The following is a 24,904-nucleotide window of genomic DNA, read 5'->3' as shown; positions in this document are numbered from 1 at the left end:
TCCACAGCCTATCGTGAGCAACGACGAGACTAAGGACATCCTGAGCCCACGGCAACAGAACGACAAAACAAAGATACGACCAATCCCTAGCCCCATTACACAAGTTGAAGCTATGGCTGTCCCAAGGACCCGTAGACCTCTCCTCACTACTACCCTCATCCTCACAGCAGCCAGCTTGCTCCCTATCGTCGACGCATGCTACAATTCCACTGGCGGCTATGTACCCGGCTTTGCTCCATGCCGCAATCATCCAACCATCTGCTGCTACGCTAACCGGTCGAGGAATCCCAGAGTAGTCGTAACAGACGGCACGAGCGACGAGTGTCTCCCCAACGGCCTATGCGCGACCATTTACGTTGATAGCGACGGGAACAATGCAACTAACTATTGGAGGGGTCACTGCATCACAAAGGAAGAAGGGGCCTGTCCGAGTGTCTGCATGACCGTGAGTTTCTGTTCATCTTTTGTTCAATTTCCTTCCATTCTTGAACCCCCTCAGCCCTGTCAAAGGCTTCATGTCGTTGTTTTGGGGAGGGTCCGTCCCCCTGGCGAATTGAATACCTGCAAAGCAAAACAGTGCATGACTAACACTGGGGCCCTTGCTGTCCCACTCAATAGGAACCTGGCAATGCTATTGGCATGACGCCCTGCAGTGGGGCCATCGACTCGCGCCGCTGGTGTTGTATCAAGTCAAGACTATGCTGTGACCCGAACAGCAGTATCGATGCCGAAATAATAGCGCCAACGTGGACCCCTTTGCCTGTGCAGCAGACACTGAACGTACCTGCTCCAACGATGACGTCGAATAATACACAGGTCATCGGAAGCTTGAGGGGAGTGCTTAACACTAAAAGCGCAGGGGAACTATCGGCTGCCGCGAAGGCAGGCATAGGGATCGGTGCCGCGGCGGGAGGGATCTCCCTGCTGGCGTTGGGATTCTTGCTGGCAAGGTGGAACCTTATTCGTGCACACTGGAGTCAATCGGCCTCTGGTGATGCTTCTTCCATCGGAGATTCGGAAGCGTCCTTGAAGAAGGCCCCGTCAGCCGAGCTGGACGAGTCAAACGTTTTCCATGAGATGCAGAGTAATGAGGATAGGCGCGAACTGTATGGAGATGGAGGCCATCATGAAATGCAGGGAGGTGATGGATGTCTCGAACTGCCGCACGACAACGTCAGACATGAAATGCAAGGTTGAATCATCTGTAGTGCTCGATCCGGGAATCTAATGTGTAAATTATCGTTAGTAGTACGCTGGATCCAGAAACAGGTTCACGACTGCATCACGTATCTTCTCTTATGTATGACAAGCAGGTTCAATTTCAGAAATGACTACATAGAGTATGGTTTTCGTGTTTTCTTCTCTTACCTCCAAATTGTGAAATATCAGACGCCATAACATTGTAGTAGCTGTAAAAGCCGGAAAACGTCCAATCTTGAATTAAGTGGTATCGGTCAGCGCGATTGCTTGTTCCGATAGCATTCGACCCATTCCACCGGTGATGCGATTCGCCAAGTTCATATCCACGTTCCTGGATAAAATCGATGGACAAATATGCTTGAGCATATAAAGATATGCGGGCTTAGTCGTGCATCACCATTGGCATAGCTGGAACGGGTGGGTGTGTGATCCTAGAGTGAGATATATCTCTCCCGTGCTTTGGACGAGCCGTGATCAGGCAACGTAAACTAGTTGTCTAAGAGCCACAGGGAGGGCGAGGGGTGTGATATCGATGTCGTTGCTAGGCTGCCAACAAGAGTCCCTTTTATGAACAACCCGGTTGTTGGTTCAATGGCGTCATGGCCGACTGTTGATTCACCAGGAAGTAGGCGCACACGCCCTTGAGGTCGGGAGGTCGGAATGAAGATCAGTCGCTATCTTTACACTTATCAGTACAGCAGATGATTCTCCTGTTCTGGCTTCGAATGTAACCAATCAGTCATAGTTGCCTCCACCAATCTGACTCGCAAATGCTGTGGATACGCTCCGGGCATCGTCGTCGTCAAATGCACCAAGACCGCGAGGTCCACGATTGCCTCCGAAGCCAGTGGGGTTTCCTTCATTGCGACGTGTAGACTCTACAAAGCGGTTCAGGCGATCCGACTGACTCAGGGATGTCGGCTTGCCATAATCATTGAGACTGAGTCCGGTCAAGCTTATACCACCTGTGCCGTTTGCGACGCTGCTTCTATCGTCGGTGAGCTCGCTTGCTGCAATGGACTCTCCCGCAACGCTTCCAGCCACTCCCTGACCCCTGCCCTTGGGAGCTGACCCGCCGCGGCCAGGAAGCGGCCAGCTCTCTTGGAAGTTCGAGAACATTTGGGGGTAGTTGGAAGGCACGCCGACACCTCCGATGGCAGATGAGTGGACAGAGGATACATCGTCAGGGATGTATCCAACGATAGAGCCATTGTCATTGTACTCTTGACGAGGAGGACGACCGCCATTGACATTTTGGCGTGGGTTGGCGGCGTTGCTAGCATGCTGGAAAGCCATCTGGTAGCGCTGGGGGCCACGGTAGGTTTGCTTAGGGCGGCTGAACTGTAGGAGTGACACTTGGAGATTGGTCAGCGGTCCCTCGACTAGACAGTTGCGTTCCTTGAAGTGGAGCAGAAGATGATGCCAAAGCGGGTGCTTCGAAAGGACCTTGGGGTTTCCAAGAATGACAAGACCATATTTAGCACGTGTAAGAGCAACGTTGAGACGACGCGGATCGCTCAAGAAACCGATACCCTGATGGTCGTTGGATCGAACGCAGGATAGAATGATGAAGTCCTTTTCACGACCCTGGAACGCGTCAACTGAAGCTACCTCGACCTCTTTGTAGTTCTCCTTCTTGAAGCTGCCAGTTGCTTGCATAGAGCTCACGACATAGCTACGTTGACCTTCGTAGGGCGTGATTATACCAATGGAGCTTGGTTGCACACCTGCTTTAAAGAAGCGAGTGACAATCTTCTCTACATTCGTGGCCTCAGTACGGTTCAAGTATGAAGTACCAGACGCCGATATTTCCTCAGCGCCAATGTTTGACCAGAACATCATAGGGTTGTCTCCAACCGGCCAGGGGAAATCAACATCGCGACGCACGCGATCCTGCATAGTAACACCGTTCTGGAGTGATCCTTCGTAGAACATATTGGATGGGAACTCCGACAAACAGGGATGCATACGGTATTGGACCTGGAGGCGAATGGGAGAACAGCCGAGAATGACCAGGCGCTCGAATAGGGACTGATTCAGACCAGCAGTAGCGGCTTTCTTGTTCATAATGACTGGCCCCAATTGCTGGTGGTCACCAACAAGGACGACCTGCTTGCAACCCAGGACAAGGGGAATCATGCATTCGGGCTCCGCTGACTGAGTCGATTCATCGATCAGTACGGTTCTGAACTTCATCTTCGAAAGGCGGGGATCACCGGCGCCAACGCAAGTGCAGCAAATGACATCTGCCGCATTGAGAATCTCTCGCTCAGCAGCGCGGGTGAGTTGCTTGAACTTCTTCTCATCCTGGCTGGATAACTCGCCAACATCGCTCTTGAGCTGGTTCAATTTGTTGAGCTCGACGTTGGTATCATTCATGCGGACCTGCTCGTGAAGTGACAAGAACCCGACGGATGATTCGACATCCTCCCTGGACTTGGCAGTGACACGCACCGTCTTCAGACCTGTGAGATGGATTCGCTCGCACAATTGATCTACAGCAACGTTCGATGGGGCGCAGACCAAGACGGGGCCGCCGCTAATCTTGCAGAGATGGTAAATGATCGTAGCAGATGTGACGGTCTTGCCCGTTCCTGGAGGACCCTGAATAAGGCTTAAAGGCTTCTGCAACACGCTCTTAACCGCGTTGATCTGACTGCTGTTGAGCTCAGGGAGTCCCGGAACGCTGAATTTTCGGGGCATATTCGTTTTCATAGGCGCGGATGCAACCTCGTGACCAAGCAGACGATGGAAGATGTAGCCCGAGACACTCATTTCGTCGATTGCGAAAGTCTTCATTGCATGCTGCATGCGATCAAAGGAAGTGGCCTTCCAGACATAGTCGGCGCTAAAGTTGTGGGTGCATTCTGTAGGAACAGACTTGTGATCGCCTTTTGTTCGCAATTCGATGGTGACCTCGTCGGATTGATTGTTCGGGATCTTGATAACGTAGCCGACACCTTCCCAATGAGGACGGAGTTCTCCCGTATAACGTAGGCGCATTTCGTCACCGACCGCGAGCTTGACGTCGCCGAGCTCGAGCTTTGGCAGAATGAAACTGGCAGTATGCTTGTTGTTAAGTGCCATGTCCCAACGTACGACAAGCTGGTCTTGCGATTGGGACTCCTTCAATTTGCGGTCGTAATCAGCCTCGATCTTCACTAGAGGCCCAAAGACGTTTTGGTATTGAAATGCATCATCGTAGCGAAGTAGAACTTTTGCGATCAACTCTTCTTGTCCTGCTCCTTTCTCCAAATCCTTGATTGTTGCATTCGCATCGTCCTTCCACAGCTCTTCCAGCTTCGCGATCACTTGAGGGCTCAGATGGCGGCCGCGGAGCTGTTCCTGGTCAGATGGCAGAGGGACCAGCCATGAGAGGAACGAGCGGTCTTCGATCAAGGGCTGCCAGCGTGAGGTATCCCAATTCATGTCTTTCTGAGAGGGCATGGATGCACATGGCTGGCGGCAGAGCAAGACAACGACGGTGTCCGACTTGGCGGGGATGAAACCGAGCGAGAATACGTTCTTTGTACCGCAGTTGTAGCATTCGAGGATTGTGTCACCGAGCGAGGACTGGGGGTGTAGCTGGACTTCCTTGTGGCGAGCGCGGACAAGGTGGTTGATGATGTGTGAGGATGAAGTGTTGCCGCGGGCACTGCAGAACCACTTGCTGCAGGCGAGACACTTGACGACGCTGCCAGCATTATGAATCCCGCAATAGCTGCCCACAATTAGCTGACCGTGACAATCAACATCAGGCCAAAGACCTACGCGCAAGCATGGGCAGGAAGCTCGACTTCCTCTTCAGGCTTGATTCCCTGCCTTCCGTTGGCTCCATCTACAGGCATGCTGACCATGCTCTCCATATCGTCATCATCATATAGGTCCGTCTCTTCATCGTCATCCATTCGCCTCCTTCGCGATCCGGTAAGTGTACCACGGGAGAGATCGCCGTCGAGGATGCTCTCATCGTCTCCGGCACCTGCATTGATAGTTGCGGCGGAGTCGGATACCAGGTGGTTACCCATGTGGGTGAATGCGCCTTCCATGGTGGCCGGGTAGGTATGCGTAGTCGGAAGGGCAAATAATGATCGTGGGGAATTCCTGCGAGTGGCTTGGGAGGGTTCGACCGCGTGTAATCCTTGCAAGTATCGCTTTACCCCAAGGGCCTAGTAGGTGTTCAGTTGGTCAGGCAGAGCCCACATACCATGCCAGCATGCAGGTTGTCAAGCTCGGTTGGGGTTGTCGGTGCGATTGTTGGAAAAAAATGTTGAAGGACGGTAGTGAGAGGTCAAGGTTTAGTCTTGGTGTTGGTGGGTGCGGGTGTAATGGTCATGGTGGGCTGTCGGTAGTCGGAGCTTTTCGAAATCTTGGCAAGGCTGTCTCTCTTACTTCTCTAGAGTCTACCTCTACTCTGCCTCCTACCTCTTACCGTACAACATCAGATCTCTGAAGGACAGGTCAAAGGCAATTTCTGCTACAATATGCCTTTGTTGTCAAGAACAAACTCTTCAAGCCCTAGAGACTTTTCTCACGATATGATCTACACCCGCTTATTGAAGTTCAAGCTCGTGCGTGCGACTTCGCACCTGTACGGATTATACTTATCGCAGAGCCTAACGGAATTGATGGCATTCTAGTCTTTGAAACACTGAGATTACTCGAATATTTGCCGTGGAATTTTTTTATCTGTCTTTTCAGTAAACTTCACGATTCGGCACACTTTACTCCCGAATGATGGCTTATACCTAGACTTCATCGAACGCTTTACGATTTACACCCGCGTAGGCATATAGAAGAAACAGTTCGATGAATCCAGTCGGATGTAGTAGTCCTGGTACATCGTCCCTTCCCGTCCTCTCATCTAATTTCATCTCCTATACCTGTACCGTCAAGACATCAGGTCATGAGAGAGAAGTATGTAAGAAAGGCAGGACGGCGATATAAAACTAGGCTACTTTCGAGCACAAGCATCTCTCCAATTCACATTCTGAGCTTCCGACTCTTCGGTTCCATATATTTGACTAATGTAGGTACTGTTCGATGGTCAACTATTCACATTAGTCATCGTGTAAAGAAAACATACTACAAATTGGCGGATACGCCTGTCCGAACATTCACAACGATCACGTTAGAATCTCACGATTGCTCCAGCTCAGAGAGTCCAGACCATAGCCATCCAGTCACCCCACCGACTTCGAGCTCTATCAGCAATTTTAATTATGTGAACATGGGAATCTCCAAAAGAACCATAGGTCGAGCTAGGTTTTCCCCTCTCGCAACCGTGAGTCTGGGCCAGCCGATTGCACTACGCATTTCCTCTCGTGGCTTCTTTGTTCAGCAATACGCGACCGTTACTTAGACAGTACAAAGCGGTACATGAACGGTACTTCCCCCTCGCTTGCCCTCAACGAACTGCTCAACTGGCAAAAACGTAATATGGGTTTAATATGCCAGCAATATCGCCGGAAGGCAACCGGTCGTGTCTCCCCACGCTGGCCGCCCCCGGAAAGCGGGCATTTCAACGGACATCAAAAACGGGTCAGAGTTGAAAGTAGGCGTGCGTGCAGCATGCGGGACTGGCCGGCTGATCAATCACAGAGCATATTCATTTCGCGTGCGGGGTGCATCAGTTAGTGCGAAAGGGAAGGGCGTCGAATTTCGAAAAAAACAACAACTCAAAAGTATCCTGGACCATGAGCAATCGGTTGCATGGTATTATGGTTCTGTGATTAATGGGGCCGGTTCGCATGGAGTATTACGGACAGGATTACAAGCAGAGTACATACAGGCGAGATAGACGTTAGATATATGGAGTCTGTGCGCATGATATACAGCATTGCCAGCTTGAAAAGTGGAGGAGAGAATCAAGGCATTCTTCGCACCAGCATGTGTATCCAGAAACGTCAGCAATCAAATGCTACCGAGGAAGTGACAGCACTTTTAGGCGCGAAAGATGACAGCTCGCAGATTACTGTCTTTGACAATCAAGAGATTACCATTAAACAGAGTTGCCGGCAGACCGAGCTTCCAACTTCTCCCTCTCTCGCTAAGATGCATGATCACTGTACGACTCTCGCTTGCAACCTCGGAGATCTAGGACTAAGAGGACCCCCACTTGCTGGGCAAATGCACGCGATCAGAGCTACGGACGTCTCTTACGAGGTCGTGCATTCACGTGTTTGGGAGCGGCGATGTCCTGTGGTGACACGTCTACGTGGAAGAATACATGATCGTCCTGCGTCCATCGTGTACGGCAAAGGTTCGCGAGATCTGAGTTGCTAGTGTCGGCTTAGACCCTTAACGTGCAGCTTGGGATTCTGATATCTGGATCCTTGCCCATAGCATTGCTCTCTCGCAGTGTTGGCAATAATGCAGCTAGGCACGACTTGATCGTGTGACCCCGTTCAAAAAAGCGGCAGAGGCGCTGAGATGCGAATGCGGATATTGCAGCTGCATGTATACCATTGATGGCGCAACGAAACGTGAAGCTCGCACGGGGGCGGATAGGACGTCAAGCACGAATGGTCAGCAAGCTTACCTACGATCAATCATTATACATCAAGCATGGAATTCTTGGCTGCGTGGAAGGTCAGCAAGACTTGCCGGTATGTGACTAAGAGAATGCTGCTTTCATTCTTTCCTGCAGCGACCTGAGTCGAAATGGTGATCGACATGACCTGTAAGCATGAGCTGTCTCCACGGAGATGAAGAAAGCTCTATTCAATTCAGAACGAGGAGATGCTAACTTGAAAGTAAGTTGTTGCCAATTGGATGTAGTGCGAAGCGTGGGTGAGATATCAAAGTCAAGCTTCTCGCCAGCGACATCCGAGTCACCGATCAGGACTGCCTTGATGCGCGGCTATCCAAATCCAAACAGACAACGTGCTTCTGGAATAAGATCTATGTTTGTCTGTTCATCAGAAGACACAGGTCAGCTGGTGATCTACGCACGTTCAACTGCATCACGCATCAGTCCGCCATACCTGGATGAGGGGGCTTTCAAATCAGAGGTGTTTCGACTTCCGAGATGCAATATGAAAGTTTGGGGTAATAGTTTCCCGCACATCTTAGCTTCTGCATCATGTTGAGATGGATGCTCACCGCGTCAGAGGAAACGATACGCTCGGAGGAAAGATCCGCGTTTGTATGCTTGCAGCAGCACGTTCCTGGCCCCAGCAGATTGAATATCAAACCCGTATATGCATCCCACAATATGCATCCAAGCATCGAACCAAGCGGATATCCGAAGGCAACACCGAGCATCAATCAATATGAGCGATGATCCTGGCATCACAACACCCTCATACTCACGGGAAGGGCTCAATCCGTTCGATTCACCGCGGTGGGAGGTGAACAGCTGCAGGTGATGTTGCATTCTCACCGACCCCTTCTGTACCAACATCCAGCTGAGATCTCACGGCACTGGACGGAAGGTCCTTTCTCCCATTGTGCATGGTGCATGAATGCTTTTCAATACAGCTGCGAGATGGCAAACTGCAGCAGCGTCGTACGGTCCGCCACTGCACTCACCTCAACCCAGGGTGGAGTCTTGTACGGAAGATTATCCCTACTGCAAGTTTGTCTCAACGTTACCATGCTGGCCATGTTCATCCAACAGTACGGAGCACCGAATGCCCACTCTGGGAGCCGCATTGAGGTACCGAACGTCGTACGAACGATCTGTCCTGGAGCAGGAGAATCTATACGTGCATATGTCGTAAAACCCACCATGCAGGCAAGCCAACCAACCAAACAGACAAGCCAGCCAAAAAGCAACAAACATATCTCAGCCGCAAATCACATCAGACCGAGCTTGAGCGAGATGCGAGATGAACAAAACGTCAAGGCAAAAACCAGGCAAATGAATGTAGGTTAACGCATAGACACTGAAACCATTGCACAATACTGCATAACCTCAACATCTCCCATCACCACCCTCCTAGGCATCTAAGCATCTTCCGATCATCGACATCTTCCGCCGTGCAAACAAACCAAGACAAGTACTCCGTAATCCAATCCAATCCAATCGCAGTCAGATTCCCCCCTCTCTCTCTTCTCCGCCTTTCGCCGCCTCCGCCGCCGCCCGCCCGCATCTTTCGCGCGCATTACTTGCATATAATCACTCACCTCTCGCGCACGCACCTCCCCCCTCCCCATTCCCCCATGCACGTACATATACGCACGCACCTAAATATGCAAACCCGCACGTTCCCTTACCCCAGGCAGGGCAGGGCAGGGCAGGGCAGGGCCTACGTAAGGTTATGTATTTCCATCTGGCCAAGTCTTATTCACATACGAGCGAGTGGTAAGCCGTAGCCGTAGCAGCAGCAAGTAAGCGTGGAAACTGTAGCTGCGCGAGATAATCAGAGGAAAGGAAGGTCTGAGCCGGCGGGAAGGGGAGCAGCAGCATCCATCGGCCGAGCGTCGAGTCGTCGTCCCTGTTCGATACAATAGTCCCTCGCCCGTTCCAGTGTAGTGTAGGAGAAAGAAGAAGCAAAAAGTGAGGCTGCAGTGGAGTCAATCTTGCCCATTGGTTCGGCATCTCCCTTCCAACTTTACAAACGAACCCTGCCCTGCGAGCATTGAAGTGCAAACACAAACATACAGTACGTGCCTACGAGGGGACGGCATGTCAATATTGACATGTCAACCCAGACCTCCAGCATTACCAAACGATCTACGATCCATCCATCCATACAGTAATGTTCCTGCACAGTGGTCCTCCACACCCACCAAAGCAACACGCAGATCGGGTGGGAGGGAGGGAGGAGGGGGAAAAACAAAACGCATCGAATCCTTCTCCAACGAATCAATATATGCAAATCACTGACTCGCCGTGCAGCGTACATCTCACCCACGTAATCGACCTGTGGCCACACGACTCGAAAACGACGGGAAGAGTGCTGTGCTGTGTAGATAGTAATCGCATTATTGATTTCTGATCCTGCATGATGGGCGGGCGAGCCGTGTTGTGGATAATTGATGATTGAGTGAGGAGTGGGCAGGCGAGCTGGGTGAGCTGCTGGCTGCTGCTGCTGCTCCGTATCATTCACACCCTGATGGTTTGCAGCCGCGAGGGTAGGCCCGGCTGCCATTTAGTTTCATGTATCTTCTGTGCTTGGACTGTCTATTTCGGAGTAGATTGTAGCTAGCCAATAGTTTAAAGGCCTCGAACAATGTATTGAATCCAGTTTACTATCCGCTGCCAGTCCGACATGCTTGCACTATGTAGGTACCCACGCTACGAGCGGAGTTCTGATATCGATCGATTTTATATAACGCAGACCAGGGCAAGGAATCAATGACAACGAAAATTCCATATCCGCACGCACAAATCCCTATCTAACTACCTAACACAATCGGCACATGCCGATACCTACCCACCCAGCTCCTCCACCACAACGCTTCCACATCCATCAAACCCTCCAAAGTTCAAACTCTCCAGGCAGCAGTCAGTCCATCACCATTCCTCATCTCCAATCCTTCAGTCCAGTAGTCCGACAACTAGGTTCCCCTCTCCAAGCTCCAAGCCTCCCTCCCTCCCTCCCACGTGTCGTCTCCACTCCCCCCAATCCATCGTTCGCCCTCCAGAAATACATACATACATACATACATACATACATACATACATACATATTCAAATCGTGCGATTCCTCCTAGATCCCATTCCCTTCGCGTGCGCAGGTGCAGACAGTCCGTAGGGCGCACGCACGCATACGTAGGTAAGAGTACGTACACGCAGCGAATCCTTCGTTCGCTACTAAATATGCGTGGGACTCGAGCGGCGGAAACATACACACACATATCTCACACTAGGAAGTCAACCATCGTCCTTCGTTCTGACGAAACATGGCCCTAAGAGCTGCTCGAACATTTGGGGTAAGTAGTAAGTAAGCTACGTAGGGTGCCGTGCGTGCGAGCGGTGCCCCCCCGGGCTATCGCGCTTAAGATTCACTCGCGGGCTCGCATGGATGTAGGTAGGCGTGCGGCCATGCATGCGTGCATGTACAAGCCAAGTGCATGTGTGTGAGACTTGAGTGAGTGATCGAGAGAGTCAGAGAGGGTGTGTGTGTAGGATGCATGGGGCTGAGCTCGAGCTCGAGCTCGAGCTTGAGTTTCTCATGCAAGGCTTCCCGTCCCCCGTATCGGCTGGAGAGGGGAAAGGAAAGGAAAAAGAAAAGCAAGATGCTGCTGCATGATGCGTTCGATGGGTTAGACCCAAAGCAGCAAAGTATTCATTTTTTGTAACGATGGGAAAGTGCACGCAGCACGAGACAATATTGGATGATGTTGTGCGAGTACTCCGTAGAATAGAAAGAATGAGCAGCACCGAGCATGAGGTGCGGTGCAGATAAGCTGTCCGCTAAGTGGCACACCCAGCCACTTTTTTGCGGGGAGTTCGGGATGGCGTGGGTTGTTGTCTGTGGTGGTCGTTCAAAACTCGATCGGCACAAGAGGGACATGCGCTCGGGCGGAAACGGAACGGGTGTGCGACGTCAATCACTGGGTTGGGGAGAAGATCGCTGGAAGTCTCACTTGTCATGGTAGTACCAATGGCTTGGGAGATAAATCATGGAATTGATAGAGGCGTGTGTGGGTCATGTCCGTACGTGCGCGGGACCTTTTCTAAATTGTCAATACATCGAAGTGATCGATCGATCGAGTTTGAGAAGATCATTGTGCAACAGGAGGCATGATTGTCTGGTTGTGGAAAGAATCTTACTCATTGACATGAGAAGATGAAAAGGTATTCATTGTTTTGAGATGTAACATTTCCTCCTCATCTCCCCCGTGAGACTCTCCCGGTTGATGTACCCGGCCAGGTAATGCATCGACCCTTTGAAATGGGCTAGGAGCTGTGCCTATTCTGCCACCAAATTGAAAATTGAAAAATAGATGTCCTGCATATATGCCACCAACGGGACGTACCAGCCCCCGTGTGGGACGGTGTAGAAGCGAAATTGTTTGAAACCAGCCAGATACAGAATTGAAGCACTGAGGAACAGATGGCCACCCAATAGATATAACCCAGAGGCCGCCGAATGCCAGCCCTTCGAGGGAATCTGCATAGCCGATACTAAAAGGGAATAAATAGAGGTCGTGGCATCGTGAGGGGTACTGAAAGGTGCAGATAACAAAGGAGACAAATGAAAATTGGCTTTTTTGGGCCGGACGGAGAAGAGCGCGCTGAAGCTGTGCCAAGTCTAAGTGATATCCCACCCAGTCCTATATCTTTTGTGTGGGGGAGGTTGTTCTTAACCTCCTACAATAACGCCAAAATGAACAAAGTGACGGCAAGGAACCGATTGGGTATAATTTCGCGACCTTGAGCATGAAACAAGAAGCGATTGGGCTGCTATGCATCAAAGACAAAACAAAAGAGAACAAGAAAACCGGATTTTCCGGATGGTGTGACGTGCGTTGCTTTGTCAATTGCCTACTCTCGGCAAATACGTCCTCGGCAGCTTCGAATGGATATATCGGCATTGCTGCGTGGGAGTTGGTGGCACGGTCTGTCTCTCGACCCAAAGCGGTGCACGGATTGTGATGGCCGTTCCCGCGTGAGTCGCGATGTGGCGTGTTGCGCGTGGTGATGTAGTGTAAAAAAAATGGTCCCTCGCATGTCTTGATTCCGAAACTCCGTGAGATGCGAGCCGAAGAAGGGCCTAAGAAATGAAAAATAAATATGATACAAGAAAGGGTATCCCTGCTTTGGTGACGCAGGCAGAAGAGCAAAAGTTGGTACTCCGCGAGATGTTGTTGGCTGGCGCGGTGAAAACAATTAGTCGAAGGTACTGCTACGACTGATCGATGTGGTGGAGGATGAGATGGTGCATTCTTCCTTGTCCTTGCTTCGCTTACTCCCGCTGTTCTTGCGACTGACCAACCGCTTGAGGTAGTTGCGGCTCGAGCGGGGGGCAGCCGGGTCTTGTGAAGCATTCATCGATTCCATGGATGACCTTCGAGAGTCTACAAACTCGGGGATCGTCGCTGGCAGAGGCTCCATAGGCTCCTCCTTTTCGATCTTGCAGAACAGTGTTGAGAAAAGGTACTGTTCGCCGTTGCTGTCGAATAGGGGAAGATGGCGATACCCCTGCTGCAGACTGCTGAGCTTGGCGGTGAATGTGGCCAGGGGAGCCCGCTCCGGGTTCTGAGCGTCGCGTGAGTTCCATACGCTCCATCGCACGAACACAAGACTAGGGTAGCGAGTGGTCAGGTTCAAGGAGATTCGGTCATTGAATTCGGGATTGTAACCGTTTCCCTTGACGATACGTGTTCGCTTGCGAACTGGCTCACCCAATCCTGAGAGGCCATTTCGAGCTGATGCATCTTGACCGCCCTCGCCAGTGGCATTGCGGCCCATGTCCTCGGCGCAATGCATCTCAAACTCGATGTAGGGGTTAATATTGGCGTCGGGACCGATCCTCCTTGGGCGAGGCAGTTGCTGGGCAGATATGATCTCGACTGCGAATTTTACAACCCTCTTGGGAGGCTTCCTATTGCCGATTAGAGGTGTAGGCCGCTCTTCGGCGCGAAGTTCTGCAGGCTTCAGGACGTAGCCGGTCCGATCGTCACCGCCAGAGAACATGGCCTCGTTGAGTTGTTGGCCAAGATCGTACGTTTGCCAGTTGAGCGCAGCCATCTGCACACCGCGCCGCCAGCAACCGAGTGGCTCGAAGTTGCTGGATGTTACACGGTCATAGCCAGGATACACCCGCATGAGCGCTCGTTTGTTGTGCTCTTCGAGGTGAGGCTTATCCGGTGAGGCCGGCTTGATGAGTTTATTGAAGGTATGCTCGCCAAACGAGAAGACGTGATTGTACGACTGTGCTTCGAGGCTCTTGAAGTTGGTGAACTTGACACCCTTCGTGTAGACGCCGAGCTCACCGAGCACTCGCGTGATCTTGCTGGTTTGCGATTTGGTCTTCTTCTTCTTGTCTTCCGGTTCCGTGGTGTGGGGGCTGTCACTGTCCTCTGCAGAGCTCATGAAAGCCGAAGTCGGGATGGTTCCAATGGTAGAAGTTGTAGAGGTGCGAGGGGTGCCCCAAAACGCGGGTCGATCGGGTGGGCTCATCGATGGTGGGCTGGAAATGAGGGGTGAGTTGGGAATGCCTGCATCACTCAGCTGCTGTGGGCGAAAGAATGGCGAACTGAAGCTGCGGTCGCGGCGACGAATGGGAAGCTCAGCATTTAGTGCGCGATTTTCGGGCTCCTCTGCTGCAGCCTTGACCTTGATCAGGATCTTTCCTTTGAGTTCCTCGGGTGAAGGCAGTGTCTGAGTGTCGTCCAGTGGTTCGAGAACAAGCTTGGAACCGAATTCCTTTTTCATGATATCAGACATGATGGCTTGTTGCTCGGGGTTGCAGTGAACCTCGAGCGAAATGATCAGTGGGTAGTCCGATTCGCAAAATGCGTACTCGTTGATGACCTTGATTGTGTCGAGGAAGGAGATGCTGGTAGTGAAGGTGCGCCCATGGCTGACGATGGGCTTTCCATCGCGACCGTTCCAGCAATCGACCTCGACACATCGGCATCCTTTCTGGAGAGCGGTGATGTAAGCTTCGGTGCTTGACTCGCCCACGACCTGGCGACCTAGCAGGTACGTATTGTGAGAGCTGGAAATAAAGTATTCATTGAGAGGACGGTCATGCTTTAGATTGGCGGATCGGGGTATGAAGCAGGAATTGGCTGGTGAAGTCAAAAATGACTGGAAGGCGGGAAAATTCATGGTCGAGGGAAGCGGAACTTCGCCGCCCTCGGTTGGTGTTGCCCTTGGCTTCGAAGACCGCGCACTCTTCTCAAATACGGCTGTCCAGTGATCAAGATCCGCATCAACATTGATGCCTTGCTCTACTTGCAAGAATGCAAAGAAAGTATCTTTGTCCATCTCGGTATGGCCCTCTGGCAATAGGCGCTTGTAGACGTGCTTCACATCCTTGCGCTCTTTCAGTCGGCGCACGAAATACAAAAATTGGGACTGATCCAGGCTGCCGGTTTGGTCACTGTCGGCCTTGTCAAAATAGTAGCGGAAGGTGTTCTCTGAGCAATTGATGTGAAGACTGCGGCAGAGAGCGATGATGCCGGGGAGATCCATCGACGCCTTCTCCTCAACAGGATCGACTCCGTTGAATCTCTTTTTCATTTCGCGTTGCCATACAAGCTTAGCGCTCCTCTCTCCAGAGCCGAGGAGGCCAGCCATCATGTTGATGCGATTGCGGGAGACGGTATCGAGTGTGCGGGTCCACAGCTCGACGATCTCCTGGCTGCGAGCGATCAAATGCATTTGCTTTATTCTGCCCTTGGAACGCGATGCGTCGGAATAGATGATGGTGAACCAGAGAGGCTCGAGACCAGCGGAAAGATTGCATTCCTCCCTGTAGTGCTTGGCCTCAAGGCCGGTTCGAATTTCCTTGACATCGTCGATGTAGAAGCATTTCGACGGACGAGATTCGTCCCAGTAGACCATTGCGTTTTCAAGGTCTAGGCGGAGTGTGATGCTCTTTTGCTTCTTCTTCGTGGCCTTCATGAGAACAGTGCCCTGTTCCAGTATGGAATTGCGCTTGGGGGCAGTGACGGTGGAGTCCGGGATTGAGCTTATGGTTGGAAGACTTGTGGAAGAGATGCCAAGGGCATTGATGGGTTCGCCGAAGTCCTCGATGGCCTCCTCCTCTTCGAAATACTGGTCGAAATCCGAGACATCCAGAGCACCATCTGCCGCGGTCCTGCTGTCGCTTCGCCGACGCATTATCACTGGTCCCGAGCTCCTGTCACGGTGAACATTGGTGCCGTTGCGCCGGAATTTATTGGGGATGTTCTGGGCACCGCGAGAGACCCTCCGTATCAATCCAGGGCCTTTGCTGAGGGCCTCTGACATTGCCGAGGGGGAAGAAGTCGGTGGGGTCGAGGTCGGCGGCGAGAGCAACGATTCGGGTAGGTGCATTGCGGGTGGTATTGGGAGGGAGGAATGTGAGACGGGAACCATTCCCTCTGGCGTTGACTGTAAGGAGGAGCCATTGAACTCGTGGTAGAATGGTGAGGATGCTGGACTGTTGCGCGAAGGTATGTTGATAGCACGCGCATACGATGGCTGTGGGGAAGGCATCCTGGGTCGACGGGCCTTGATGGTAGTATCACCATTGTAGTCGAGGGAGGCCGTGAGGGAAGTGGCGGAGTAAAAGGAAGTCGACATGATGGACGTCGGCTTTGGTATTCGAGTGGTGAAGTGATACCTAAATATAGGTTCTGTTGTGGGTGTAGAAAATGGTAGTCGCGGGTTAACTCGTCATGGTACCTGCCGGAAGGGAAGCTTTATGATTTCAAAGAATGAAACTTGGAAGAAAGCGGCAGGCAGGGGATAGCAGAGTGAGGTGGCAGAGAGAGGAATGGATGTAGTATATGAGGGCAAGAGAGGAGGGCAATTGTAGAAGAATTGTGAAAGGCCGGTAGTGAAGAGCCGGGCTGAAGAGGAAATGGGGCGGTCTTTCTAGGAGTGATGCATCGTGAATCTGACAATAGCTCTCTGCGGGACTAGGACTAATTGGGAGCGACAAGCGCGGCGGGCGCGAGGTAGGATGGGTGACGGGTCGCAGGCAAGAGAACGGTGTCAGCTGGTTCAATGCTTTTCCTGGCCTGCAGTATTGCGTGCGTCTGCAATCAAGGTGTCAACGGGGCAGGGGTGGTCGGATTATGGTGGTGGTGGTGGTGGTGGTGCAGGAGGTGTGTGCGTGTGCGTGTACAGGTGCTGTATGTGTTGACAGGGCAGGATGGTGGTGGTGGTGGAGAGGCGGAGGTGCAGGCGAGGTGTGCGCGGTACGGTGCGGTGCGGTGTGTGGTGGTGCAGGTATAGGTATAGGTAGGTGGTGCCAAATTCCGGAGCGGAGCCTTTTGAGTCGTCGCAGGATCCAGAAGAGGGAAATAGCAGGAAAGCAAAGCAATAAAACCAGCCACAATAGTAGGAAATACTGTACGACTACTACTGTGTAGGTAAGGAAGAGACAGGAAAAAGAGAGCAGCAGCTTTTTTCGGGTTGCGGACAGGCGCGTGGGGGGTCAATGACTGTTTCCGGACAGACGAAGGACGGAGCGGCAGATGGAGACAAATGCAGTCGAATGCAGAGAGACGCAGATGGCAGTCTAGTACGGAGCAGCGTGCAGATGCTGTGCAGCGTGAGAAATTGGCCGAGCGTGTGCTCCTTTGACCCACGGACCGGTGAGTCGACTTTTGTTGCCGCGTTGTATATGCAGGTATGCGAGTAGTGGAGAGGTTGTGTGTTGTAGGTTGTGTGAGTTGTGAGTTGGGTTTTGGGTTGAGGTGAGGTATGAGAGGAGAAAGAGGAGAGAGGTGTAGGTAAATAGATAGGTTTAAGGGTAGGATGCGGTGTGTCCTTGATAGGAGGGAGAGCAAGATGAGTAGGAGGACTTAGTGTGTAAGCTAATTGAGCTATGAAGAGGAGAAGGGGAGACAGAGAGAGAGAGAAAGGTACTTGTAGGGTAGAGAGGTTACAGGGTAGGGTAGAGTGGAAGAGGGGAGAGAAAGAAGGGAAAAAAAATAAGGATGGGCTTGTTGAAAATGGTACAAGTTCCAGAATAGTCCTGTACAATAGTACGAGTAGGCGGGCAGTAGGGTAGGTAGGGGGGTTTATTTAGGGTCAACGGTTTGTGTTGGGCGGCGGCGATACCAGCAGTGAGTAACCCGTACACCTATACACAGTAGGTATGGTAAAGGTACTTTGTAAGGAATTAAAGGTACTTGTACTAACCAAGTAGCCAGTAGCCAGTAGCCAGTAGCCTAGGTAGCCTTGAGGACTGAGGTAGCCCAGGAAAGGTGATGGTTGGGTAGACCTGGTAGGGGAGAATGAAGGGGAGTGACGGTTGAATGGTACGAGTAGCGTGGCGCACAACAACTGCCAACCCTACCCTACGAGCGGTAAGCGTCGGGAAAGGTGAAATTGAGAATTTGAGACGAGTTAGGTCCAGATAGGAGTAGCCGTGGCCGTGGCCGTATTAGTTGCTGTTCTTTGGAACGAAGATTAAAAAGAAGAATAGAATGGAGAAGGAGACGGAGGAGGAGAAGAACAACTAATGAGTACGGAGTAGTAGAAAAGGGCGATTATTCTATCTATTCTATTCTTGTTGTGGCACAGCAAAGCACACAGTATGAATTCCCGGATAGGATGGCCACGGGAATTCCTCAGAGTATGATGAGTATGAGTGAGATGGAGGACGATAACCAACAATAAGGTAAGGTAACTGACAGTTACGTCGTACAGGTATCCTTGGATTCCTTTCCGTCACTCTCAGAGTATATCTCCCGGTCGGTTGTAACTCGTAGATAATACATCGCTATTATTTATGGAGCAATACTTTTGCCTTCTTCCCTGCCTGCTCTCTCTCTCTCTCTCTCTCTCTCTCTCTCTCTCTCTTCTTTCTCGTATCCTTAATCCCTCGCTCTCATTCCCCTTGATTGATCCTAGTCTCAATTACAATTAGCTTTCCCTTGTAATAAGAGCAGTACTTGTAGGTACCTATGTAACAGTAAGTGTGGTTGCAACAACGGCCACCGAGCCTTGTGTGGCTTGTGTTCGCTCTCCAGTTTTGCCTCCAGATCCTTGGCTTGGCCCATCCCAATTCCCTTAATCCCCAATCCCAGAATTCCTAATCCCAAATTCCTGATCCCGTTGCAATCCTAATCCTAGGTAATGTTGCGAGGTATTGTGATTAGTGGAGAGGTATACCCGCAGTCCATCTCATCCTATCATTTCCACTCAGCCACTACATCCCTCCCTCTCCCACGCCCATCACTTGGGCTCATGGGTCAAGTCCTCGAGGCTCAAGGGTTGAACGCTCAAAGGCCGCTCAGACACGACAGCTTCCAACCAGTCGTTGTGACTCTTCACTACTCCGTACCTCTTCCATCATCTCCATCCACTAAGAAGGAGTAGGTCTGTCTGTCTGTCTGTCTCGCTGGCACGTCCTGGCCGAACACCGAAGCCCTACCCCTACCCCTGTCACTTACCCCTGCCAATCCCTGGTTCGACCAATCACAAGCCAGCATACCTCGGTTCCCATCATTATTACAGTCATATTCACCTCCATCGTCATCATATCATGTCTATCATCATACTCATCAGCAGCACCATCATCATCATCGTCGTCCACAATTCCCCCATTTCGACATTCCGTTTGCGCACCGCCTTTTTGCCGCCGAATCACTTTGCTGGCCAAACAGCTGTTTCTCTCGCTGTTCCCCTTGGAAACTTGATCCGTCCATTCCGGTTTCGGCCTCGGTCTCGTCACCAATCCTGAATCCAACTCCTCTGCCCAGAAGTCTGTGACGATGTGATGCGGTTCGTCTCGTCTCGTCTCGTCCTATCGTCTTTGACGGTTTGCCCGTGGTCCATGACGGTATTGTAATAAGGGCTATCCAGAAATTACTGGGTGCACCTACGAGTAGCTGCGCACGCTTCGTTACTTTGTGCCTAACGTGCCGCCATCCCAGGTCCCGCGTCAATCCCAACGCACGCCGTCTGTCGCCCTATGGCCTGACAATTCGCGCGGATCCTCCGGCCGCCTCTGCCTATCCCATAGCCCACAACCTCGCTCTTGAGAACCCGTCGAACCCGGCGGTGCGGAGAGAGGGGCTTCCCTGACTAGTCGATGCTAACTTCTGCGGCAGACGGACGCCAGCTTGGTGAAACGTTGTCTGATGACGTTTGGGAAATGCCACCTCCCACAACTTCCCCACTTTGTTTTTTAAACCTGGAAAACGGCCAAAAAAACGGGGACGATGCGAGGGGGGAAATGGCACACAACCAGGCTGCCTCGCCCACAAACTCAAGACAGCGCAAGAAAGACAAGACCAGGCAAACCAGACGGGTAGTCAAGCAGGCGACAAGGCAACCAAGAGTACACACTATCAGATACAGCTTAGTTACTGGCAGACACACTTACAGTACAAGGGTCGACACGCCAAACTTCAGGCCTCCCCTCCAACCCCTCGCCGCCCATCTGCCCTCATCTGGAGTGCGCCGCGCAACTGGGTCTCACCTATTTGCGGCATTCTGTACAATCGCATCCATCTCTGCTGGGTTATGTCGCCCACCTCTTTGGAAGCTTCACTTTTCCTATCGGGCAATACGTAGTTGTACTGAATGCTGAGTAATGTGCACAGCCTGCACCGTTTACCCTAGCCGCGATTCCTTCCTACCAAGAGCACTCTCTCTCCTATTCTGTTTTACTGTGTATTCTCTCTATCTATCCACCCCTGGTAGGCGTCGGAGCGGCGGCGCAACTTGAATTGATTGTCGCGTTAATTGTTGAATGGCCTCATCCTGTGCATATGGTCCCCTCTGGTCTTGCAACATGAGACAGGAAACCAGAGGTCGTGCTGTGGCGCCCAGCAGCCAATGCCGTACCATCCGGAACACAGGATTCCAAGGGCATTCGCAAGCAAGGCTGAGCGTCACAGACAGACAAACTTGGACGAGGATGGGGACAAAGATGATGCATGGGGATACCGCGAGTGTAGCTTGCAGCTACTCCTCCTTCTCTTGCTCCTCCTGCACCAAGAGCACTGAACATTTTGAACCAAGCAAGTACGATTATGTTAATTATAGGTTGCCTTTAACCTCCTTGGGGCATCTCGTTTGATTTGCATCGGCTCGCGTGTGTGCCGTAACCCGGCGCAACTCATTTTCGAACGACGCAAACGAGTACGAGAAGGAAGACTCGTCTTGGTATTGAACAAGCAGACTTTACTTTACTGTGCTAAGCGCACACCGGAGTACGGTACTATAACACACAATCCAACACTATTATTGAAGAACGATGCTCGGAAAAGCGGTCTGAAAGCCTTGTTTCTCACTATCAATCCCGCGTTGTCATCTTTTCGTCCTTCGCTCCTCGCTTGCAATGAATGACCGTCGTCGTACCTGTTGTACGCCGCTTGGTCAGGATTGACTATTGAAAGTCGGGTACCATCTCTGGACGCAGTCATAGATGGGCAGCACGACAGCAGATCACAACGCTCGCTAATGAATCGCACTGCTGCGAATCGTCATTTGGGTTGCCCTCTCGCTCCACACACACCAGGAAGAGGAAAAGTGCGCGACGCATCAATCCCGACAGAGGGGCTGCAATTCATTGTGCGTGCCAGTTTGACCGGATGGTTGACGGTGAACAGGTCAGTCCGGGGTGCTGGATGCGGCTCTTTGGTTAGGTTGGGTATCACTGTACGGTGAATGTGCAAGGCGATGGTAATCCAGGTAGTCCTTCAGGTTCTTTCTGCTGCATCGTCGCCCTACGTACAGTCAGGAGTCAGAATTCAGCAAGTATCTACCTAACTACACGTGGCGGCTTCGTCACAGAAACAAACCGACGCCGGCGGTGTGGTTAGGGTTATCAGCCAGGGCCCGCTGTCGATCACCCTTGTTACTTGAAACTTCTGCCCGCCACCATCCCTCCATCCATCCGTCCATCCAATCCCAGCCACTCCAGCCGTGCACCGCACTGTCTGTCTTCCTGTGGCTCCCTCTTTCTTCATACTGGACAAGAGGTACGCGCTCACGCACGTTTCACAGAAAGGTAGGGGAGAAGGGCTATCGCAAATCGAAAGCCAACCATGGCCAGGGACAGCAGGCTTTAGCGATGCTATCCCGTCTATTGTGAGTCTATCCACTGTAGGGCTACCTCCTCTCCTATCCTCCCCACTCGATAGTGCGCACTCCACTACTCATCTTATCGCAGAAAGGATGTTAGAGTCTGAGAGACGACTGAGCGGCATAGCACACGGTGGATTGGTGTTTTGTTTCGCACCAATGGTATGCCGTGCTTGCATGAATACCTACCCATGCGGTGACGGACAATACTGAGTACTATACGATACGATACGATGCAAACAAAGTATCTTATACGCATGCAGTACGACAAACCCGATAATACCCTCACGTTGTCCTGCACCTCGCTGCACGTTCTTTATTCGCTGCGCTGTCAAAGCAAACAGTCGTGCGCCTGCTCCGTATCATAACAGATCGGGCTTCTGCAATGCAATGCACGGAGCGTCGCGTGACGGCCGTTTTTCAGGCCCAGCTTCTGGAAGCCTTTTTCTTTTTTTTTTTCTCAGTGCGTGTTTCCTCAGCTCTGACCGAATAGCATGCAAGGCGGCAGCTGTGGCAGCTGTAGCCAACCCCTGAAGGAATGAAAGGGAAAGAAAATAATGAGACCCAGAAGTTACCAGACTGGCGCACGAATCAGATCTAACCTCCCCGCAATCTACTTCTGGTCGTGTCTGTCCCTTTTCCGTCTTGGAGGTCGAATCCTTTCCTTTGAAGCTCTTCTGCAGCAACCCACCCACCCCCAATTTTACAGTTTAACTTTAACCCTCACCCAACCCCTGGCCTCCTCCCCCTCCCCCCTGGTCTGCCACATCCACTGCCACTTGTTACTCCGCTTTGTACAAGGGAATTGCTGGGCAAGCGCAAGTAACCCTTCACTGCCACTTCTACTGTGCCACTATGCCATGATATGATGATACAGTCACCAACCGAACCGACAGACCCTTGTCAGAGGTCACATGGACAGCATGGAACAGCATTGGCGGTGTGATGCCTCATGCTCACTTTACCCTCCATCCGGCCAATCACAGCACCAACGCGTTCCGGCTTTCCATCTTGACTTTTGTTACACGTTTGGAGCTACGGTCTACTACGGTCTACTACAGGGCATTCTTTCTGTCCACCCTGGTCCTTTTTATCGTATGTATCGTGGATTCGTGACGCTAACTCGTATTCTCTTGTTCCTTCCTGCCATCTCTCTAGGTAGGCTTTGCCTACCTCGGTATTTGTATTGTTTCAATAATGCGCCGTTTGTAGAGGTGCTGTTGTCCGAGGACTTCGACGTGCTCTTCTTCCATCTCCGTCACTTGCATGTTTTTCCTATTTCACGCTTCGCTTTAATCCCTCGTTTCATGGCTAGCTGGCTGGAGGAATAAAATAAGTTCTCCGTCGACTTGAATTCCTCTCTCTCTTCAACGGCTTTTTCCTCTATCTTCCAGATCGTTTCATCCGGAGATGCGCCACAGCTAAGTCGACACTCCCTGGGACTCGGCATAAACTCTCTCTCTTTCAAACGATGCAAAACAAAGAGAGATGCCGTTACCTTCCTTTCATGCCCCCTCCGCTCTGTAGCAAGCTACGCATGTATAGTATAGTATGTACATACACGTAGATATTCCATTGAAAACAAAACGCACTCCGCACGTACATGCATGCGTGAGAGAAACATTCCGACATGATACTATACCTCCCCCAACACCCATAGACATGCGTGCATGTACTCCGTACCTATCACAGCATAAACCGTCACCATCTCACAAACAAACAAGTAAATAAATAACCAAATAAAAGAAATTCCCGAGATGCCCACACCCCTCGTCCCGAATCCAGAACTAAAACATCCCCACCGGGTTTCCTTCATCTCGTATGTCCATACATGCGGGCTTCACAAACGAAAACCCATCCACTCATCCACAAAGCCTTACCACATGGCACACACCCTCCCTCTCTCTATCTCCCTACCTCTAGTTACCACATCCGTTCTGTTCCCACAACTCCGCATGAAAGCCCAAAGAAAAAGAACCCTCCCTCGTATCCCAATGAAGACATCCACACACACACACACCCTCCTCCGGCTCGATCGTTCCGATCAGACTTCTCGATCCCGTTCCCGCGTTCCGTAGTTTTTACAATCCCGCGTCGGATTGGCGAATCACATCGTTTCTTGTGAGTGTGAGTGAGGGACCACGTGGGTTGGCTTGCGATGCTGTGATTTCCTGTTTCGGGGTGGAATGCTGATGGGGAGTGTCAAGTGAGTGTCGAATGTCGAGAGGAGATTACACGACATTCGTCTCTTGTCGTGGCGTGTCGTGGCGTGTCGTGTCGTTCTGAGAATGGAATGCAAGGGAGGAGGTCAGGACGTGACGGAGTTTGGTGACGGGTGGGGGTTAGGTAGGTTAGGTATCTAAGGTATGTGTGTGTATGCTTTGGGGACGGAGTACATGGTGATGGATTGGGAAGTGTGGTTGTGGGTGTGAGTGTAGGCATGATGGTCTGTTGGTGGTAAGTGGGTGTTGGAAGCTGGATGTTGTGGTTGATTGCATTCGGTTTGGGGTTGAGTGACGGTGTCAATCGTCTTGGCTGTATGTGAGAAGAGTGTAATATTCAGATAGTTGTGGTTTTGTTGATAGAATTAAGTATCGTGAGTAGATATATGTAACGAAGCGTGAGTGGGAAGTAAAGGATATGTAGTATCAAAAAATCACTGTTCTGATAGACAATCGAAGTACTGTTTATTTGTCCGTACTTACTTTCTATCTGATAGAGTATCTATTGAAAGTGTACTCACTCCGCACGTGGTATTTAGTTTGTTCGAATTTTCTTATATCTTTACCTAGTTAACGCACATGTTTAGACGTCATGTTCTTGTGTAACCTCACTTCACTCTTCCACACAATAAGTTCCAATTAATTACAGTCAACAGAACACAACTACACGACAAGATGATATTTGCTAGCATTCTAATAGTATTACTCTGATTACTTCACATCAGCGTGTGAAATACTGGATCTGTGCCAAGTCCACCGAGGCTTACGAGTGTATACATACACAGCAAAGAGCTGTCAAAAACAACGAACCCACCCTTACACC

At 51.3% G+C, this 24,904-nt stretch overlaps 7 protein-coding genes across 7 annotated transcripts; 6 read left to right on the top strand and 1 right to left on the bottom strand.

Moving 5' to 3' along the window:
* Positions 1-112: 112 nt before the first annotated feature.
* On the top strand, positions 113-1,301 carry BU24DRAFT_451745 (uncharacterized protein; the record flags this gene model as incomplete). The annotated part of the gene is made up of 2 exons (XM_033531140.1): positions 113-445; positions 619-1,301. The coding sequence occupies 2 exons, from the start codon at positions 113-115 to the stop codon at positions 1,195-1,197; spliced, it is 912 nt and encodes a 303-aa protein (XP_033383140.1). The 3' UTR covers positions 1,198-1,301.
* A 4,579-nt stretch (positions 1,302-5,880) lies between these two features.
* Positions 5,881-6,817, top strand: BU24DRAFT_222012 (uncharacterized protein). Its single transcript, XM_033522067.1, has 2 exons — positions 5,881-6,741; positions 6,802-6,817. Exon 1 carries the CDS (start codon positions 6,107-6,109, stop codon positions 6,560-6,562), a length of 456 nt encoding a protein of 151 aa, XP_033383139.1. The 5' UTR covers positions 5,881-6,106; the 3' UTR covers positions 6,563-6,741; positions 6,802-6,817.
* BU24DRAFT_221990 (uncharacterized protein) lies at positions 6,787-7,696 on the top strand. The gene has a single exon (XM_033522066.1). The coding sequence runs from the start codon at positions 7,012-7,014 to the stop codon at positions 7,483-7,485; it is 474 nt and encodes a 157-aa protein (XP_033383138.1). The 5' UTR covers positions 6,787-7,011; the 3' UTR covers positions 7,486-7,696.
* A 5,289-nt stretch (positions 7,697-12,985) lies between these two features.
* On the bottom strand, positions 12,986-16,306 carry BU24DRAFT_347944 (PLC-like phosphodiesterase; the record flags this gene model as incomplete). The annotated part of the gene is made up of 1 exon (XM_033523547.1): positions 12,986-16,306. The coding sequence occupies one exon, from the start codon at positions 16,304-16,306 to the stop codon at positions 12,986-12,988; it is 3,321 nt and encodes a 1,106-aa protein (XP_033383137.1).
* Positions 16,307-16,775: 469 nt separating this feature from the next.
* BU24DRAFT_410503 (uncharacterized protein) lies at positions 16,776-17,489 on the top strand (the record flags this gene model as incomplete). Its single annotated transcript, XM_033525992.1, has 4 exons — positions 16,776-16,920; positions 16,962-17,018; positions 17,188-17,447; positions 17,481-17,489. 4 exons carry the CDS (start codon positions 16,776-16,778, stop codon positions 17,487-17,489), a joined length of 471 nt encoding a protein of 156 aa, XP_033383136.1.
* Positions 17,490-19,227: 1,738 nt separating this feature from the next.
* Positions 19,228-19,760, top strand: BU24DRAFT_221918 (uncharacterized protein). Its single transcript, XM_033522065.1, has 2 exons — positions 19,228-19,549; positions 19,702-19,760. The coding sequence occupies exon 1, from the start codon at positions 19,311-19,313 to the stop codon at positions 19,506-19,508; it is 198 nt and encodes a 65-aa protein (XP_033383135.1). The 5' UTR covers positions 19,228-19,310; the 3' UTR covers positions 19,509-19,549; positions 19,702-19,760.
* Positions 19,684-20,441, top strand: BU24DRAFT_221912 (uncharacterized protein). Its single transcript, XM_033522064.1, has one exon. The coding sequence runs from the start codon at positions 19,860-19,862 to the stop codon at positions 20,358-20,360; it is 501 nt and encodes a 166-aa protein (XP_033383134.1). The 5' UTR covers positions 19,684-19,859; the 3' UTR covers positions 20,361-20,441.
* The last annotated feature ends 4,463 nt before the right edge of the window (positions 20,442-24,904 follow it).

The sequence above is a fragment of the Aaosphaeria arxii genome (assembly GCF_010015735.1).
Source record: "Aaosphaeria arxii CBS 175.79 unplaced genomic scaffold BU24scaffold_5, whole genome shotgun sequence".
Lineage (NCBI taxonomy): Eukaryota > Fungi > Ascomycota > Dothideomycetes > Pleosporales > Aaosphaeria > Aaosphaeria arxii.
The sequence above is the reverse complement of the archived record's forward strand: the minus strand, read 5'-3'. Positions and strand labels throughout refer to the sequence as shown.